This window comes from Xenopus tropicalis, chromosome 3 (assembly GCF_000004195.4).
Source record: "Xenopus tropicalis strain Nigerian chromosome 3, UCB_Xtro_10.0, whole genome shotgun sequence".
In the NCBI taxonomy this organism is placed as follows: domain Eukaryota; kingdom Metazoa; phylum Chordata; class Amphibia; order Anura; family Pipidae; genus Xenopus; species Xenopus tropicalis.
In genome coordinates, this window is record NC_030679.2 from 61,944,623 (window position 1) to 61,965,593 (window position 20,971).

Genomic DNA, 20,971 nt, shown 5'->3' on the forward strand with positions numbered 1-20,971 from the left:
TATCATGGTTCATGCTTTCAGTTATAGACATAATGTCTGTTTGCTTGTGGTCAGGCATGGTAATTCAGTTGGTCAGTGGCAGATGTAATGTACATAGTTTTTCTTCTTGCACCAAATTCACAAGTTTGTAAGTGTATTTGCAGGTCATATTTGTAAATACGTAAATGAACTTATTCTAACTGTATGTGTGTGTATTGTCTCAGTGTTGTAAAATATGGTGACCTGCTGTCAAGTCTTGGGGGTACACCCAGTGGCATCATAAAATGCAGTGCTGGTATACCTACACTGGGTCAGGGGAGAGTTTCAATAGAAGTGGGTGTATGGGGCCCCACAATTCCTCACTGCAGTCCTGCTCATGTTCCTTTTTTAAATTCAACAATTTTGATACAAGACAGGGCTTGTATTAAGAAATATATGTATTAAGATTTTTTTTTATGTTTTTAAAAGATGAGACCCAACTGGCAGCAGTTTGACACTAACACTAGACTTAGAAACTGAATATACACTTGACAGAAAACCTCTTGAAAAATGGCAAAAAAAATGGCATATTTATCAAACAATTTACTGTTTTGATTAATGATTTCATTTGTCAGAATGGGTTTGACTTCTCTGAGCAGTTGAACGTCATTTTGTGCTATAAGGTTGTCAGAGCTCATTAGCAAGGCTGATGTTTTAATAGTCACTTAAAACGTGAGACCCCAAAAGTTAACAGATATTGGTTTTCAATTAATAGAAAGCTAAAAGGAGAATGAAAGGTACAATCACTGGGGTGTGCCGAAATGTTAAGCACCCCCCAGTGATTATTATTACTTAGCTGACACCTGATAAGGAAGAGGATGACTTGGTCGCAGGTACCCCGGGCTAGTGCAGTTTTCTGCTAACAGGAGCACTGGCCTGGGTACAATCACTGGGGGGGTGCCTAACATTTTGGCACCCCCACTGATCAGGAGAAAGGCCCCTTTCCCACACTTTGGGTCAGAATCAAACCATGACAGACGCATCATTGGGACTTGCTCTGCCTCTTGGCAACCTACCACACCACCCCTCCTATCTCTCCAATCCTAGAAGAATTACACGGACACCAGATTTGGATGAAAAGGGCCGCAGAACATTTATTAACAACTGAAGTTTAATTTAAAACATACCATAAACAAATAGCATAACATGAAAATGTGATAAACATATCAAACTTAACATGAAAATATGATAAACATATCATGAACATATGATAACTTGAACGTTTGTATAACAAACAACCGTAACAATCCAATAACTGCGCAACGCCACTAGCGCTGCCATCTGCCATCCTAGCCCGGGACCACCTACTCCTCAACAAACTCACTTCCTGATACACCTCCTTACCCCTGAGGTGCCAAGCGTGCCAACCACCAATAACCATGCAACCATTGGTTCCCGGACTCAACCACCCCGCCAGCCAAACTATAATACTGACTCACCTGTTTGGGGAGGGAGGGTGGGCGTTTTCCTGTACTGCCTAAAATGGAACTGGAAGTGGGAAAGCACAGAGCCACCTTTTATACCCCTCTCTTGCAGCCATTTGAACCCACCAATCCCAAACTAGCTGGAAGTGGCTTACAGCCCCTACAGCGCTGTCATGCCCCTGCCTTCCTACGCCCTGCTATGGGTCACCAGTCACTATACGTAAACTTTGTTTCATGGTTATCACTTGAAAACCTATGGGCGAGATTAAATTTGAGCAGAGAAAATTTTTCCCCTAATTCAGTTCCAGTTTCTCCCTATAGACGTCAATAGAGATTTCACGTGATAAACAGTGAAATAAGATTTTCTCATTGAAGTGTATCTGGCTCTATTGGAAAATATGAATCTAAATTAGGAGTTCAACATTTCTCATCAAATTGAATCTGGCCCTTTCATTGTTGAAGTGTAAACTTAACATAATCACTAATTTACCGTTTAAAAAAAAAAAAAAAAAAGAAAGAATAAAATCCTTAGTGATGATAATATTTCTCAGAAATTCTATGGATTGACTTTTTGCCTAAATTATCAACTTTAAAATAAAAGAAAAATAACAACGATTATATGGTGTCCAGGGGATTATTTACAGTGCTGCATGTTAAAGGGGTTAAAGCCATCATTCCATCAATTGTAACAATTCCAAGTTTCTTTGAAAGGCACAAGGGACACATTTTAGACAGCTGTTTTTTTTCTATGGTACACACAATTGAAAAGAGGGGTGAAAATATCTTAATTCATAATCATTACCATACACTTTGCATGGGCACACTTCTATCATTCATTGAGGAGTCATGCCCTCTGTGAGCCACACTCTCGTAATGTGAAGCATTGTATGGTTGCTTTCATTGCTTTCTTGTGCTGCACAAATCCTGTGTTTTTTGTTAAGTAGGTGGATTACTGGTCTGCCTGCGTGCCATTCTGTGCTTGGCCTTTATCAATTGTTTTGACGTCTAGAAGCTGACAATGAACGCTTTATAGTAATTTCCCAATTAGCAGTAATCATTCTTGTTAAACTTTGGTGAGGGTTGTATTGTGTATATGAATTATGTATTCCCTTTTAATGTAATCCTCTGGTTTAGCACACTGAACAAAACTGGGCTAAAGCTTTTGTTTTTTTCTGTTCTACAGATTGAGAATGTTGATGTCTGTCTTAACTTTCTAGCGGTGAGAGGGGTTAATGTCCAGGGTCTTTCCGCAGAAGGTAAGCTAATACCTTATATACCAGCAATATGCTATGCTTGACCTGGTTTACACCAATCATCTCATGAACAATAATATCAGCCTTTTCCAGCAATTACATTTTATGCCTTTAACATGTCCCACATGCTCAGACATAGTGTATTGTTGCACGAGAGCAGAATTATGGTGTGTGTGAACAGAACATTTTGTTCCTATATATTTCATTATAGAAAGTCATTGTTTCGTTAAGTAAAATGGTAAATCTATAACTCTGCTCCTGTACCAAATAATTCAGCCAGCCTAAGTCAGCCAAGAATGACTGCACATCCAGATGCTCCCCTTTTCTGTCTGATATATTATTACATTTCCAAACACTTTATGATAACATGCTATAATAAGAGATTATTAGTTATAACTTTTCTTTGGTTCCCCATATTAAAGGGGATCTGTAATGAATAAACGGATGCACCCAGATTGTACTTAATAATTAATTTTCACAAAACGGCTTTTATTTTTTTATAGATTTTAGGAAATAAGTGTGTAACCCTTTCTTGGCACACTCCCTTAGAACAGAATCACACTCTACCTCTGGTGCAATTTCTGTAGCAATCAGGTAGACCATGTCTCTTTGCATGAAAGAAACTGGGAACTGGGATTTACAGTGCAGTGGGCACAGAGGAGTACACCTCAAAGGAGTTCCACTAGGATTAGATAAACTTTATATAGAAATAAAGAATTGGCAATTAATATAGATAACAAACCTGAACTAAGGAGAAGTGGGGACCTATCTGTCTCACTAGCAGATAACACACTGACTGTCTAACTAGCACTGTCCTTTTTAATATAACAGTCCCACACTCAACTTAAATAATGCACAATTCAGTTCAATGAAAACTATCCATTCCTAAAGGGTTCTTATACTCCAGGTAGCACTACCTTCCCTAAAGTACCTCTTCTTGGACTTCTTGGCTGCTCCCACAAACATCATCTGTCCTTTTACAGGGGCCCCACACTTGTAGCCTTGCCAATATCCTCCCTTTGGTGGCTCACTCACCGGGATGCTTTCAGGTAGACACACTCCACAGTGGCACCAGTCCCCTTCTAGTTATATAGCAGCTTGGCAGGGAACGGGATGGGATCTTTCTGAACAGTTGGGGCTCTAGGCCTTTTCTCCTGGCTGAGCTCTACTCCGGATGAACAGGAAACCTGTCTAATCTCCTGGACAGTCTCTTTTTTACTAGTTCTGGCTGGATGATGCAGCAGGGAGCCCTTTATAACCACTGGTTCAACCCCTGATTTTTGCTCCAAACCCTGGCTTTCTCTGGGTCCTCCTCTTTTCCCAGATTTGCACTGGGGCTACCAGCCAATCATAGTGTTCTTCTGTAACCACGCTGAATAATGTTACAGGCAGAACAGGGGGAAGGGTCTCCTGATTTTTCACAAATACCCCTCACCCCTCCAGTGTAAACAAAGCATAGGTGCAAGTAAAGAAATTGCACCAAACTCATTAACCCAGGGTATAACAAAACTCAAAATCAGGATTAAAATATAACTTTTTTATCACTTGTTAAAAATATAATATTGGATTTTAAAATTGAGATTAAAATGTATTATTTTATTTGTTTTATTTGTATTATTTTGCCATAAAAGTATTTGCTTGATGCTTTCACATTACCTATCTCATCTCCCATGTTCTTCTATGAGTGGGCTGCCATATTTGTGCAGCAGGATTCCATTAGCATTAGAAGCTATAACTGAGAAGGGACAGTCAGGTTGGCAAAACAGTCAGGTTTAGGGCCTTCAGGTAACAGTTTCTTACAAAAGCAGCCCAATCAACATGAACTATAGGTAACTTTTTGCGTAGATTCATATTTTAAAAAGTAGTCTTTTCGTGTCAGTATACATTTAAGCCAGTATACCAATAAAGTGCCTACAGGTAAAGGGAGTAAGTACAGACACAACATGTTACAAAACCAGACAGACCTACTCAGTTAGGTCTGATAGCCATGATCCTAACATCCCATATATTACTCTGAATCACCCTCAGCAGAAAAGTTTTTCCTGAAGCCCCACCACCTCAACCAAATCAGAAGCATTGGATAGAGTTCTGACACCCTGCCTAACATAAACCAAAATGAAATGGTAGGGCAGACTGATTATAAGGTTAGCCTATGGAGGGGCATTAGTGGACATTTTTTCACCCACCCATGAGAACTGTATGCCATTGCCTTAATGGCTTACTCAACATAACATTTTTGGGTTTTCAGTAATGCATTGCTGAAAAAGAAATTAGGCCACGAGTTTGTTGTCTGCGCTGGAAACACTTGGAAGCGCTTGGTGTTCATCGCGTTTGAAATTGCGCTGGAAACATGTTAGGTTGAGGATCTCAACAAATATATTGTCAAATCCTAATCTGTAATTGTCCCTGTGGGCAGCTGATTCACCCCTGCATGAGTGCCAATTGAGGAGAGGCTAAAATGCCACTGCCATTAGCATGGATTGCCTTGGGATGTACAGAAACTAGATCTCTATACATGATCTGCCGTACATCTGTAACCCAGTTAATGTTTATGATTTTCAGTTAAGCAGCTATGCGTAGAGAATCCTCACTATATATTGTTTATGAAGAGCCTAATTAAGAACATATGTTTGTTTTCCAAGTTTATTTTTTGTCTAAACAATTTATACTATAGCAGAAGAAACAACACACAATCATTAATTATCACTGTTTTACAATGATGCATTTGGTTCATCTCCTCTACTTGAGTTTGTCAGTTACAAACACATGTAAAGCTGTAAATTATCTACTAAAGCAACATGAAAGAGTTACTAAAACAAGCTGCTATGTAGAGACTGTGTCATTCGGCACCCCATATGATTAAATATTTTGTAAAATAAGCTAGTACATAACCAATTTGGGTGATCACAAACCACATGGACCACCAACTTAACAGGGCTGATTTATTATGCATTAAAGTGGGCAATCCAGAAGGATTCACAGCAGTTTGATCTATTTTAAGTATTTACAATCAAATCTGTCCCGTTTTGCTTTGCAGAAAGTTTGGTGAAACACAGCTAAGCTGCAACTATTTTGATGTGTCTGCAACTTTTTTGAGATGACCACAACTTTTTTTGATGTAACCGCTACTTTTTCCTCACTTGGTGAATTTTTGTTTGCACCAGTTTCACGCAAAAATTTGCCAACGGCAAAATGCAGAATTTCACTGCGAATCCATACCTGCCAAAAATTCTGCGCATCACTAAATGGTGTATAGTAAATAAAGTTTATCTGTTATTCCAATATTTCGGTCTACTTTGAGACCTTTGTCTCAGCTAGGAAAACATCACACCAAAGTACAAGTAGTAATGCCATTTGGTACACAATGTTAGTTAACTAATTATTATTATTATTAACCCATTATTATTTTAATATTTTAAAAAACTTTTATTTCTGTGGGTGTTAATATTTCAAGTAGGGTATTAGTATATTTATATGTTTAATTTGCAAACATTTTACAATATGACAAGCTGCTAAACATTAAAAGTTAGTGTCATTTTCATTCTGATGTAATGTTTCGGCCTGCAATTGATTTAAACCATTCTGCTCATTTTGGATCAAAATTTTCTACAAGATTAGACCAGCTGATAAAAACAATTCTAAGCAAAGCAAGAATGCCTTAATGTTATTTTTTCTTTTTCCCTTATTTTGTGTTTGAATCATTGCCATTGGGAACATCTATTTTATTCGTTTGTGGTTGGTAACAGTGCCAAAATAGGCTTTAAAGACTAAAGAATAAAGAAACAAGTGGACACATCCTCTCAGTACATTGAAGTCATATTGTTTTGAGGATATAGTTCTAACATCTGTGTTTCTTTACAAGTCTCATTTGATGGTATCTCCCCTTGTTCTGTCTTCCTCTCACTATCCCATGAAGCAGCCTTTTCATGGCATGGAACATCTAAGCAAATTTTAAACTGCTTCTGTGTAAAGAGAACATTGTCTCTTGTGTTTTCTCTTCAGTGGCTTGTCTCCAGAATTTAGTGTTTAAAATGTACTTGCTGTTTCAGTAATTTAATAAAGGAGGTCACTGTCAATTTAGCCTCTCCAAGCTAAAGAATCACTTTCAGTGTGAGCTAAAACTTTTGGTCAGTGAAGGTCACTTAGCCTTTAATAATGATGCTCACAATTTGTGTCAATATACACAAACTCACTGGAGTCACTTGTGGTGCCTGGAAAACAACTTGCTATTAACGTAGATTTAGATATTATTTCTGAATCTTTTTTCCAACAGCCACTGTCTCTCCAATAAAGAGACCAAGGGTGAAATCTGTTGAACTTTACTGGGTGGTTGTGGAAAATAAGAGGTGAAACTGTAACAAATGAAATAAAACACAATGAATATATGGTAAAAATACTAACACAGAAAACAGCTGCAACATAAACACATCAACGCTGGATCAGATTATATGCCACAGTGTCTTTGAGATGCTGGCAGCTTTTTAATGGTGGCTCAGTCCAGGTTTTATGTCCATAATGCTTACCAGTGATGCTACCATGGGGGAGAAGGTGGATGTAGTGTGGTTCTTCCACAGCATGGGGTACAAAATGGAGTCTGGACTCCCACGATGCATTGTAATACGTCACATGTCAGGAGTATGGTGGTTCCAAAGGGTCAGAGGCTCCACAGAAAATGCTTTACTGCATTTACAACAAAGAGCCAACAGAGGGAGTTCACTGTTAATGAGCAGCAGTAAAAAACAAATTGATGGAAGCTATACAGGAGACATGACACCTTCATATGTAAGAGGTTGGGCACTGAGGCTCAGGCCTAGCTTGCATCCCAAATTCAATTCATCCCACTGGTGTTTCATTGGCTGAGGTCAGGGCCCTGTAGAGGCCAATCAAGGTTCTTCCAGTGAAATCTCTAATTCTATATGACTGTTACTGTCCATGTGGTTATTATCCTGTTGAAACAGGAAGGGTATGTCTTCAAACTGTTGCCACAAAGTAAGAAGCAGGAGATCGTCAATAATAATGGTAATAATGATGTAGTGGTACCTGTATCGGCAAGGATGGGTGTGAATAAAATAGGCAATTCCAATAATTAGAAGGGGTGTCTGAATACTTTTGGCTGTTTAGTGCATCATTTTCTCATTTAAAAGTTGTGCCCTTACCTCTCTTTAAACATTATATTATACATTTTAGTCTGTTTAGGTAATTATGATTTAATGGGCAAAATGGGAAACTATTAAATGTCTTTAGGCAACAGAGAAGAAACTCCTTAGATGTCAGCTACGAAAAAAATAGAGTACAGCAATAACAAGCCCTTCAAATATACTGTAAGTTACTTGGGTAAAACCGTAAGTAAGCCTTCTATTTTGAAATCCCCTAAAATTACTCTAAAAAAGGCCCCCAGAATAACATACTTTCCTCCCTGCATCCAGATTTATTTACTTTCTCGATTACAGCCAGTTCAACTACAGCTCTTTCTGACTTTCTTGTCTACCATGAAGCTCTGCCCCTTTTGCTTTCTGAGCCCTCCTTCCAACTATGAAGATCTCATAGAGGTGCCTACTGGGCATGCTCATTGCCTCTGCCCCAATTAAAATCAATCAGGCATGCTCAGTAGTCACCTATTTGAGGTCATCATAGTCAGAGAGGGAAGGAAAGTTTAGAAAGCAAAAGGGGTTGGGACTTTATGCTAGACAAGGAAGTTAGTAAAAGAGAAACAGTTCAGCTGCTTATAATACAGAAACAAACAAAATCTGGATGCAGGGAGAAAGGTATGTTATTCTGTGGGCTGTACAGAGTAATTTTAGGGATTTTTATTAAAAAAAAAAAAGGTTTTCTTATTCTTTAACAATTTAACAGATCTCCTCAGGAGACCTATTTTAGGAACAACTGTAGGTTTAAAAAGAGCAGGTGCAGTTTTTTTAAAACAATATACAACAATCAAACAGTATAAAATCCCCCTGCCCCATGTTATAGGAATATCTTACACATACCTCTAAGTGACCTTTTAACACTTGGCAAACATTTGTCATGCCAAATTTTTGCCGCAGTTTCGCAAAAAAATTGCCAATGGCAAAATGCGGAGTTTCGCAGCAAACCCAAGCCTGGTGAAAAATTTTGATGAACACTGATTGACACTCAGCAGAATTGTTAGTAGAAACTGATATAGGTCTTTTGAAGGAAGTCAGTAGCCTTGATGAGAAAACACAAAACCCTTTGTATGGCTTTTCTCATCTATGTCCTCCCAGAGGTGATTGCAGGTTTTTATTTTTTTATTTTTATTTGTCTAGCAGTATGGACAGAGGAAATGGATGGTTAACCAGTGTGTTATTGTTTCAGCTTTATCTGATATTTATATTATATTATGGATATATATTATAGTGGTTAAATATTAACCACTGTTAGAATCCCTTTCATTTTAGGCTTGCACTCAGCTCTTTGCTTATGTGTTTAATAGTCTTCTCTTCACTTTCAGAAATAAGGAATGGAAATTTGAAAGCCATTTTAGGACTGTTTTTCAGTCTGTCACGATTCAAACAGCAACAACATCAGCAGCAACAGTATTATCAGTCACTAGTAGAACTTCAGCAGCACGTGACTCATTCCTCTTCCTCCTCTGAAACCAGCCAACCCAAAACACTAGATATGCAGTCCAGGTAAGACCCAGAGTCCTTGTACTTGTTTTTTATTGATATTTGTGCACAACCTCAAATGTTGGTTTTCACATAGTGTAAAACAATATTTTGCACACAAACAACTCAAAGCTTGCTTAGGTTCCTTTTTTATCAAACATGTGTATGTAGAATTCACATATGAGCATGATTAATAAGCACCAAAGATATAAGCTTTTATTTGAATACAATATATGCATGTATTACATTTCCTCATTCTAACCATACTGATATATATACTGATTATATTATTCATGTACACAACATTTCCTGAGTGACACTTGGCATGCACAATGTAATACTTCTTCCAGAAGTAAAAAAATGTTTTAACCTTTACTTGAAACTTTAGGGAATCCAAAGGCTGCCCAATACCTATGCCATACAGTATTCATCGGTTATCTGGTTGAAAATGCAAATGTGATTTTTTTTTTCTTATGGCTACTTGAACGAACAGGACAGACTTTGTGCATTTTATGACATTACTCTGCCCATGTTTTGACACTGTATCTACATTTAGTAACTGTCTCTTTGTGCAAATTTTATTTTGGGATTCCGCCCCCGAGGACATGTAACTGTTTCCAGTTTTCGAGAAAAGCTTAATGGGCAAGTTTGTCTTTAACCGCATGCCTGGAGGGGTTCACACATATGAAAGAGGTTTACTTCCTTCTGCCTTCTTTATAGAATGTTAAAATACCAACAAAATTAAGACAGCAAGACTCCCTAGATAAAAACTAACCCCCATATGTAATAAAAGGCACTATGTTTGCCCAGGAGCAGTAACCCAGGGCAACTAATAAGATGTTTGCTTTTGAACAGGTGACCAGTAAGTTGACTGGCTGCTATGGGTTACAAACTTAGTGCCTTTTATTACATTACCCCTTAAAAGTTTTATCTTTTCTCACCATCTCAAAACAAGTTTCTTGAAATATGATCAATAGAGAAACACAAGCACTGCCATTTTAGGATTGAAACCTTTTAACTGAGCTTTAGAAAAGCTAAAGGGGCTGTAACAAAACTACACACATAGCAAATAGAGTATGTAGGGTGTATGTAGTGTGTAGAGTGGACAACTTTATGCTTATGTAAATGTGTATTTGCTTGAATTATATTTGTTTTACCTTTATAAACCAGACATTAAGGAAGGGCCCAATTATTCCTTCAATGAGTAAGCCATTCAGTAGTGGTGTGCTATTTGACCCAAAATCCATGGGACCCACAGGTTTTACCTGAGTTTGGGAGGTTCGGGTTTAAATTTGGGTAACAATTGCAGGTTTGGGTTGAGTGTGGGTCAGACTGGGGAAGTATACTTCTCATTAGCCCCGAAGATTTCCCACCTTGAAGCGTGAGCAGAAATGGCATATGGAGCAGGAATACATGGGTATGGATTGGGTGTGGGTCCTACAATGGTAACATTTTGTGGGTTAGTGGGTGCAGTTTAAGATTTTGTGGGTTAGGGTTGGGTGTGATTTAGTGTTTTCTGACCTGCACAAAACTACCATTAGGGCTCCAATTCATTGCCCCTTCAATTTAGTTTAGCCAGCTTTCCAATTAAAGAAGTAAACTTTGCTCACCACTTTACAAGTTCACACATTTAGGACAATTCAAATGGCACTCTGTACAACTCTAGTTAAAGACATCCACCCTCACAACACTTCATCTTACTGTACATGTACTGTACAAGTTAAATCTCCTATTATATATGACAACATAAGAACAGATTACTTTATCCTACCAACTGAACCACACCCTCTCTTGATTCCATTAATGCCTCGTGCTTCAGAGCTTTACTTGGCCACATACAATTGAAAGATAATATGATATTGCATAGTTCTATAACTTACTTGTTGTTCCTTTTTACTCATTTGATCTATGAAACTTGTAACTTCATTCTTTTGACAGCTGTCTGCAGGATTTCAGGAGACCTACACTATACAAACATATGTGTCTATGACTAGTGATGAGGGAATTTTTTCGCCAGGCATGGATTCACAGCGAATTTCGCAATTGGCGTTTTGTTTCGTGAAACTTCGTCGAAAATCTCCAACGAAAAAATTTGTCATGCTTCAAAAAAAGTTGCAAATGACAAAAGAAAGTGTGCATCAAAAAATTCACATGAAACAATTTTCACGGATTTGTCGCCGTTTTGTGAATTTTCCTGTCATTTCGCAAATTTTTCAGCAAAGCGAAACAGGACAGATTCACTCATCACTATCTATGACATATAAAATAACCTTGTTTGCTTGACTAGAACTGTAGTAACTAAATATTGAGGTTTTATAGATAATATTGAGGAGAATAACATCTAATAGAGCTGGTTAGTGCTGTGAAGAGTAGTGTCTTATAAGACACCAAGCATAATGTATTTTGAGTTGACATTAGTCCCTTTGTAATTTTAATATTTCAGTAAAAATGCTTCCACCTTTATTATTAGAATTCTTTCTTAAAGGAGACATTTTATATAAAGTTCATATTCAGTTATAATATTCATCCTCCCTCAAAATGTGAAATGATGCAGAAAGAAAGATGTTTTGAAAGCATTTTACCTCCTAAAACTGCCATTATATGAGAGCTGCAGAGACAATCACTCAAGTCTGAAGCCAGAGCAAAATGAGACATGGGAGTGTCCTTTAGTCTCCCACAGGAAATGGTCACAGCACTGACTGACAGGCTTTACTCAGCAGCAGCAGGGAAAACCCCTCCCTCCTTCTGTGTCTCTCTGCTTGTGCTGCTGCGGGGGGGGGGGGGGGAGAGGAGTGAGTGGATGAGTGGAGCAGGAACAGACTGCCTGTGACATCGGTAAGCCCAGCCCACTCTATGAATATTTACTTCACTTTAAGTAGGTGAGGTGGTGTCATTGAAGTCTATCTGGGCTGGAGGCTCTGAGCCATATACGGAAGAGTCTAAACCAGAAGCTGGCATAAGGTCTGGGTAGAGCACAGTTTTCAAGCTGTTATGGACATATTTGAACCCAAAGGTATTAAAATAAAAGCACTTACTTCTATTTTAGTTTTTTACATGGCTTAGAGCATTGTAATAATTTATGCTATATGTCCCCTTTAAGTAATTATAATCTGTTTCAACTCTATGTTTGATATATCTATACCTGGTATTTAATTGAAATGGTGCAAAATAACTACTTTGATTAGTGAATGTTGATAAAGTTGTTGTGCTTAACTCAGACCTGGTCTTTCCTTACAAACTGTACTATAGAGCATCACTGCTATATGAGATACAGTACAATATGCTCTGTAAAAATGAACCGTGCTAGTAAGTAATTTTCACATAAATTAGCATTTTTATATATGTAGACTGTTTTCATTTTTGTCTTTGATTTTCAAGCATCACAGCTACTAAGCAAAGGAAAAAAAATAATGATATTTGAGAAAGAGGAAAGGGGGTTGTGGTGTTATGGATCGACAACCCAACTCCTTTGTTCCATTATTTTTAGTCTTCCCTTATTTTCAGTCTAAATATTTGGTATGTGAAACTTGAAAAAATAATAAACTAGCAATGAACTACTAATTAATGTAATTTCTGTATATTTCTGTAAGAGCTATAATGAACTGTAATGTAACCTTCTGTGTTGCTAAGGTCTTTTTGTGTTTTTAAAACAAGAGAAATAGCTATGCCCAGTCTGTAAAGGGCATGCAGCCTGTATGATGGTGAATTACACACTTTTAAGTTATAACTTATTGGAAATAATGCTATAATATTTCTAATGTATATTGTATATGTTTCAAATAACCAGTAAATATTAATATATATTAGCTTGTCAGTTATTATTTAAATGTTATTAATGTATGGAATGCAGATGGTTTGTTCCATATCTTCAGTGCATCTTGTGGCACATCAAATGTGCTAAATTCATTTTTTCACTTTGTCTACACCATGTTACCATGCATGTCTACACCATGTTGCTTTGTGTTGTAAACTCTGTTTATATGCATGCTGCAATCCATTCTTCCATTTAATTTTTCTGTTTCTTCTCACACAGTCTGACAGCCAGATATGCAACTCAGTCTAATCACAGTGGAATTGCAACCAATCAAAAAAAGACAACTAGGTTAGTTAAATTAAACGCATTGTGTGCTAGTTATATACAACCCAAAGCAGTGTATGCTGTATCATGCTCCATAGAGCATAGAGAAAATACATTTCATCAATTTTAATTCTAAAATTATTTTCTACAGGTGAAAGCTTATGTTTAATATTTTTAATAACCGAGTATTAACAATGAAAATATAAACATGGATTTGACATATAATTGCCGACTTATGTCTTTCCAGTGCATTAATATGCATTTACTGTATTTGTTCTTATTGCCATTTGGTAAATTGGCATCTGTAATGTCCTGTGAGGAAAGCTGGTGTGCTTTGTATTTGATTTCTAGTAAATAATAAAGGCTGACAAAAAAATGTATTGGATCAATCTAAAAACTTAACTTTGGTAGGTGTTGCAAAAAAGAAACGCTAAGTAAAACAAAAATGTCATGTAATGTGTGTTAACATGTTTTGCCATTAGTATGCCTTTAAAATATGTAGCATTTTCATAATATTGCCTGTTTCATTAATTGTTGTTATGCATCTCATGTAAAAGGTAATGTGTTTACTTAAGATTTTATATCCATTTGTCCATTTGTACTCAGTGACACTACAAAGAAAATGCCTTTGTTACTCATGCTTAAGATTCTGAACAATGCTGTATTTATTTAATTGAATACATATTATTACAGAGGTACAGAGGTGGAAAAAAGGGAGAAGTAAGACACCTCTTTCTCTAGATTTATTATATTCTGTATTATGACATCAACACCCAGTATGTATGAGACCACAAGCAGAACTGAGTGAGTTACAATCAAATAAACATGGGACCAAAAGTAGAAAGAACTTGCAGTCTAGGAGTTTGTCATAATGATTATGCACAAATGGGTCCAAAACTTTGTATATGTAGAGGTCTAGATGGGTCTCCTCTAAATCACTTTGGTCTACCCTAACCGTAGATCACACATTACCTTTAATATTAATTGGACACAACATTTCTCCACCAGGATATTTTACATACAGCTGGGTTATAAAAAGACCAAAGTTCATCAAGTTCAACCCCTCCAAATGAACCCCAGCACACATACTTTTACAGACCTCTTATACACTCACATATATAAACTATATATACCATTATCTATACTAAGGAGGGCATTTACTCATGGTCCGAATGTTTTTTTCTCTCAAATCTGGGTTTTTAGTGCTAAAAGTGGCCAAAAAAAGTTGCAACTTTTACGAGATTTACTATGTGACAAAACTGCGCCAATTCTGAATCCAAAAATAGTCCATAAACAAACTTGTTCAAGATCATGTAGAAGTCAATGGCAGATGCCCCTTTCCTGGAAGATCTTTCTTTGTTTTGAATTGTTAGAGATTTTTGGCACTGCCTTTTGTGCGACAATTTGAAAAAGTTGCAGTTATTGCACAGTTATGTGCATTTATCTTACCATGCTAAGATCTAAGGTTTGAATTTTAGCTGGATTTTTTTCCAACACAAATCATATGGTTGAAATGAATACAGCAAACAAGCTAATGGGTTGCCTTATTAATTAAGAATGAGATTTTTATTCCAAATTTGTAATAAAATTTGGAACTTAACACTAACCACAACAATAACCTGTATGTTCATGCAACTGACTAAAACAGACTGAAACAGTAAACATAAGGTGAATCATTAAATAGAGGAGCCAAGGAAATATGCAGGGAATGACCAGCAGAGATGTGTTTTTTTAGAAAGCAGGTATAACGTTTTGATCTTTGGAACAGACTAGATGTACTGAAATTCGAATTAATAAAATGCCATGCAATAATGAGATCCCTTTAAATTGAAAAGTAAGTATTAAGAAAAACATTTATACCGTATATTTACTACTTTGTGCAGTGCATTGACAATTTCTGTTTGTTCAAAGTTTTTATTCTTAAGAATAATTATTTTCTTACATGCTGTTTCTCCTAGTTTGTAATGTATGTATGTATATTTTTATTTATATAGTTCCACTTACAGTATGTACGCAGCACTGTACAGCAGAACAATAAATTAATAAATCAGTAGTGGGTCATTACAGTAATAGATAAATACAGAATACAATAAAGAATGCAAAGTACAGGACTATGTGACAAGAGACAAGAGGGTGGAGGTCCCTGTCCCATAAGGCTTACAATCTAAATAGTAGAGTAAATTACAGACACAAATAAGAGGATATTAGTGCTGTAGTTTACAGTGGGTGACACTGGAATGTAAGTGCCACTTCCCAGTTCTGGGGTTCTATGCGCATGCTCCAAGAGGTAGTCTTTGGGACTGATTTATCAAAGTCCAAATTTCGGATCATTAAAAGTACGAGTAAAAAAAATTAGTATTAAATACGAAAATTTCTGATGTGCCTTAATTTTGCGAAAAGTCGCGCCGTGCTTGTACGAGAATATTGTGATGTGATCTGAAAGTGTTTTTAGTGTTTAGTTCTGAAGAGTCTAAGGGAGGATTCTCTCTGGAGGAATTCAGGGATGGCATTACAAATATAAGGAGCAGCAAGGCAGAAGGGATTAAGAGGAGAAACAGCAGTAGTAGTGTAACATACAAATTATGACAAAAGAAAATACAACCTGTGTGCCACAAAGTGTAAACCTCAGTGAAGGGGCTCAATCAGACAGTGGTGTAGGTTTCGCCAGGTCCACTTCAATAAGTACCATGTAAAAATGAAAAAATCCACTGGAGGGCCAAATGCGTTCTGTGTAGTTTATTGGTTTAGAGATGCATAGCACCTCTAGGTTCAGTAACAGCATTAATAGTACCCCATGTACATTTCATCATTATCTGGTCAGCACCACAACATTTAAAGAAGGAATTATATTTTTGCTTTAAAATGCTGTTTAGTGGATTTAGTCCCAGGTCATAAATTGTGGAAGCTCTTCTGAAAACTCAAGTTGCATATTCTTTTTTTTTAATGAAATTATTTGTTAAGTTTAAAAATGTGAAAAGTCTTGCATTCAGTGTAAGGTAACTGAGTAGGAGACAACAACATGAAAGTAGTTATTTTGCAATTCATGTTTAATGTATTATTTACCTGGTCCATATAAAAAGATATTTGCCAACATTTACAGACAAGAAAATCACCCTGTTTATATTGCATAATATCATGCCATTATACTACTCTTGTCAGTCCCCAACTACTCCCTATACTAAAAGGAAGTAACCTGTATCTTGGGATATTGGAAAGAGACAACCCGTTTTTCCACTTTCCATTTCCCTTTTTTCATCAGGTTCTGTGTGAGTTACTGTTTCTCTAGACAAAGGCATATTTTATAATTCTACATTTTTAAACTACACTGTTGTATTTCTTCTTTGTCTTTGTAAGTGTTATTGCCACTACAAAATGCAATTTGGGAAAGTCTTTTAGCTGATTTATCAACCAGCTCTTTCTCGACTAGGTTAGTTATTAATGCTGGGATGTACAAAGTGCACTCTGCCTATTCAAAATGTCATGCTGAGACTTTGATCTTTTTGCCCACTTGAATGTGTTAATAAATAAGTTATTTATACTGCATGTTTGAATAACTATTAGAAAGTGTATATTCAAAATGTGTAAATATATTTGCAGTTGTAAAGTTTCTGTATTTTGGGTACAATTATTTTATTTGAATGTGTTTTATCTTTCCTAATGTCTTAACAGCTGAGTAGTTAGCTTTAGTCTGCTTAACACCAATAATTTCTCTGTGTGCTTTAAATATGAAGTCACTGGTTCCACAGTTTCTCATTCATTTGTGGTTTATCTGAGCATTAGTATAGGTGAGGGTTCTTGAGGCATACATAACTTTTGTGGTTTGGGATTATATTTTTATATATTGCTTGCTCCCAGATATTCAGGAGACCGCTTGATCCATGGGACAGATTATGTAACGTACAGTGTCATTTTTCCCCATTACTTTTCAGAAAAATTAGATGGTGAAATGCCAGATTAGAAAGTGTTATGTTACTCTGCTGCTGGGGCTGCTGACAGTGCAGATAGCTACACGTTTTATGTAAACCTACATGTGGAGGATTACCACTGAAGTGCTACAGTTAGATAAATATGCAATTTAAAAGTGAAATAGCAATGTGCCAGAACAAATAAACACTGCATTAAATACATGTCAGATGGCAAAGATCTTTTCAGTTGCTTAATAAAGGGCAAATGCAAAGGGGAATTTACAACAGCTGAATTTAAAGGAAGAACGCCTACATAAAAAAACATTTGATTTTGTAATGATCCAAAACACTGCTTCATTTCAAAATAAACAGCATAATAAAAAAGCAAAACAAATATATACATACTAGAATATTCTATTCTACTCGAACTTACTGTTTTCCAAGGAATTCTGTATTGTATATTAATGCCTTTGGTCAGAAGTTCCTAGAAAATGAAATTATATTTAATATGAACATTATGCTACTAGTAATGCAAACCTTTAAATGTACGTTTTCTGTAAATGCATAGGGCATTTCAATTTTCTGTTGGTACAGGCCTTAAAAATTCTTATATTGCAAGTTATTTCACCTCCTGATTCTGCAATCTGCTTTAGTGAGAGGAGCAGGGTACAACATTTTCCGATGCACAACTGCTTGTTAAAAAAGCACTAATAGTAGCTCTTTTGTGCCCCTTGGTGCTCTATCACTTGCACCCCTGGGAAATGTAAATGGCCTCTCATGAATCTGGGTCCAAGCAACTTGTTTTCCATTGGAATATTCTCTTGAACTGTTTTTCAGAGATTTTAGAGAAATAAATTAATCCCATAAAATTATCACTGTGTTCATACTTTTACAGTATAGACCAAATGGATAAAATCCTCTCCAGCCAGGTCTCCTTTCTCAGATGATTTCTAGGCAAGCAGGCCTGAACCTGAAATAGCCAGTTTGGGAATCGACAGATGGCACAGATGTGCTGGTTAAAAATCTCCCAACAGTATTTTCAAAATTGTAGGTTATTTCTAAAAAACTTCTAATGTAGTTTTATTTCAAATGACAGTTTCCTGGTTATTGTGTTTTTAATCATTGTTATTGGCAGGTGCTTTGTAGGGCAGATATATTTCCCTTTAAAGATGGCTTTCTGTAACATGTTAAAGGAGACATATTGGATAAATGGGGAAAAACGCTAATTTTGTAGGCAATTATGAATAATATACGGTGCTGGTTTCCCTTTGGGCTAAAAGTGTGACATGAAGAGTGGGCGTGTCCTAACGGTCCCTGCCTGAAGCACAGTAAGAAGGGGAGAGCCAATCACAGCCCTGCACTCACACAAGCACAGACAGGCTTCAGTTCCCTATCAGGTCAGCCTAGCTGCTTATTGGTTCCTATCCTACAGTGCAGGGTACGGAGGGCCGCCGGCTCCCCAGCTCATCTAGAGAATTCAGCCAGCAGGAAGTGGAACAGATGGGCGGGACTAGTGGGGTTTTTGTGGAATTTCTCAATAAATCGGTCAGAAACACAACTTTTCAAGCACAATCCTTCTATATCTAGAGGAGTATAATTCTCTGGTACATTCTTAATTTTTATAGGATATGTCTCCTTTAATTTTGGAATATGCTCCACATAGAAAATATACAGTTGTAGGAACAGCACAGGGGATGCAGTAAGTGCCTTGCTTATAATCTCTGTTTCACAAGATCTATCTGATTTTTCCGGTCCAAAACATTTTATTTTGGTGGTGAAAGCTAGGAAGGTTTCTGTCACATCTAGTTGCAGTTGTCACTTTGGGTTATGCAACCATTTCTTTATGTTGCACTGAAGCAATTTCTGGCTTCACATTGTAAAAAAAAATGTAGGCTTCCCATGGCAAATGTAAAATGATAAAATCAGTAGTTTAAAACTTGTACTGTGTTTGTACTAAACCTGACTTTGTCCTTGTTTACGATCCCTTGGTATAGCTAAGAACTTTCCAACCATTTACTGTACATGTAGCTGGCTGATTGGTCACTTTATAATATGTTCAGGGATGAAACAATAGTTTTTGTCATACAAAGATATCCAGTGAACAGGTTTAGATTCATACACATTTATTTAAAGGCCACAAGTAGTCTGTTGGAGACTCAGATCTAGAATAAATACTTTTTACCAAAACTGAACATGACCTGTATCTTTCTTCAACCTTAATGACTTTGTATATATGACCTACAGACAAAACAGATCTCCCAATTTAACTAATTATTTTAAGTATGAAAGTCAAAATTTGACTTGTTTTATTATAAAGGTACTTTCATTATGCTTTCCTTTGGGTCCTGTACAAAGCTGCACCAAAATATCACTGTTCTGTTTTGTACATTTCTAATTCTGGTATGAAACTCCTATTCTGTAGCATGAGCATTGATGCAGTTTTATGTTTGTGTCTAGACTTCCAGGTCCTTCCCGGGTGCCAGCTGCAGGCAGCAGTACCAAGGGTCAGGGAACAGCTAATTTAAATCGAAGAAGTCAGAGCTTTAATAGCATTGACAAAAATAAACCACCTCATTATGCAAATGGCAACGAAAAAGGTAAGAATCTGTTAATACTGCATTAAACAGTATGAAATATAGAAGCATGAATTCATTACATACGTCTGAGATTATAATTCTTTTGGATATTTCTCCATTCATTATTGTTGTTCCAAATATTTGAAAGAGTGAGACATTTGACAATAGACCATGCTAGCAATTATATTTAATATACTATTGAGCCAAGTGAAAAATATTATTGGTGTAACAAAAATTGTGATCTCTCCTGTGCTCTATTAACTGAATGTAACAGGGAACAGAGTTAAAGTATTAATCAGATCAAACTGCAAACAGTAGCTAATAAACCGTTTTCTATTTGCTTTTGAGAAATGTATATAAAAGATTTGTATTACTGTTTTAGAAGAAGAAGAAAGTTATAAAAATCTCTTCCAAGTGGTTTGCTGTTTTAGATCTAACTGTTCTGTGATATAAAAAATAATACATTTGAATGAAATATTTGCTAGGAATAGCATATCCCTAAATTTATTTAGCAGGATGCACCTCAACACATCCATTGTGAGAAACATATTGTATATAAACAAAAACACTAGAAAAATTCAATACACATCAGTTTTTGTGGCTGGTAACCTTGCATGTCATACTATGTCCATTTTGGACAGTTTTTAATATCCATATAGCTTTTGTAAGCATTTTCAGTAACTAGAATATAGGGATATAGTGTATCTAGAATATATACTGTAACTTGCATAAACTGTGTATCAATTAACTTGATGTCTTGTGTAGATCATTTTGACTTATCTATGAATTTTGTGGGTGACAATTTAGTGCCTTACATTATTTTAAATATTCTGTTAAACCAAATTGAAAATGAATTGTGGCATACATTTAGGTTGGCTGTCATGTTCTAACTAAGCATATTTCCAGGCCCCAGAATCAGTGAAATGCATGGTGAACTCAACAATCCCAGCCCTGCAAATATATGTGCCATTACTACAAGGGAACTAGGGAACAAGAAACATTAAATACAAAAACAAAGCATCTCACAATCGAGAATTACTCATAATAACAGGAAACGTCAAATTCATAATTGATTGATTTGACGTTGCCTG

At 36.4% G+C, this 20,971-nt stretch overlaps 1 protein-coding gene across 10 annotated transcripts in view; it reads left to right on the forward strand.

Moving 5' to 3' along the window:
- Positions 1 to 20,971, forward strand: part of nav3 (neuron navigator 3) — a 384,230-nt gene that overhangs the window by 286,369 nt on the left and 76,890 nt on the right. For 8 of the 10 annotated variants that reach the window (XM_031898936.1, XM_031898938.1, XM_018092258.2 and 5 more), the window contains 4 exons: positions 2,626 to 2,698; positions 9,165 to 9,345; positions 13,355 to 13,423; positions 19,762 to 19,901. In XM_031898936.1, the coding sequence (XP_031754796.1) occupies positions 2,626 to 2,698; positions 9,165 to 9,345; positions 13,355 to 13,423; positions 19,762 to 19,901 (463 nt within the window). Of the gene's footprint in view, positions 1 to 2,625; positions 2,699 to 9,164; positions 9,346 to 13,354; positions 13,424 to 15,145; positions 15,234 to 19,761; positions 19,902 to 20,971 lie in introns of those variants that run through there. The other 2 variants (XM_031898935.1, XM_031898941.1) reach the window with 2 other exon arrangements.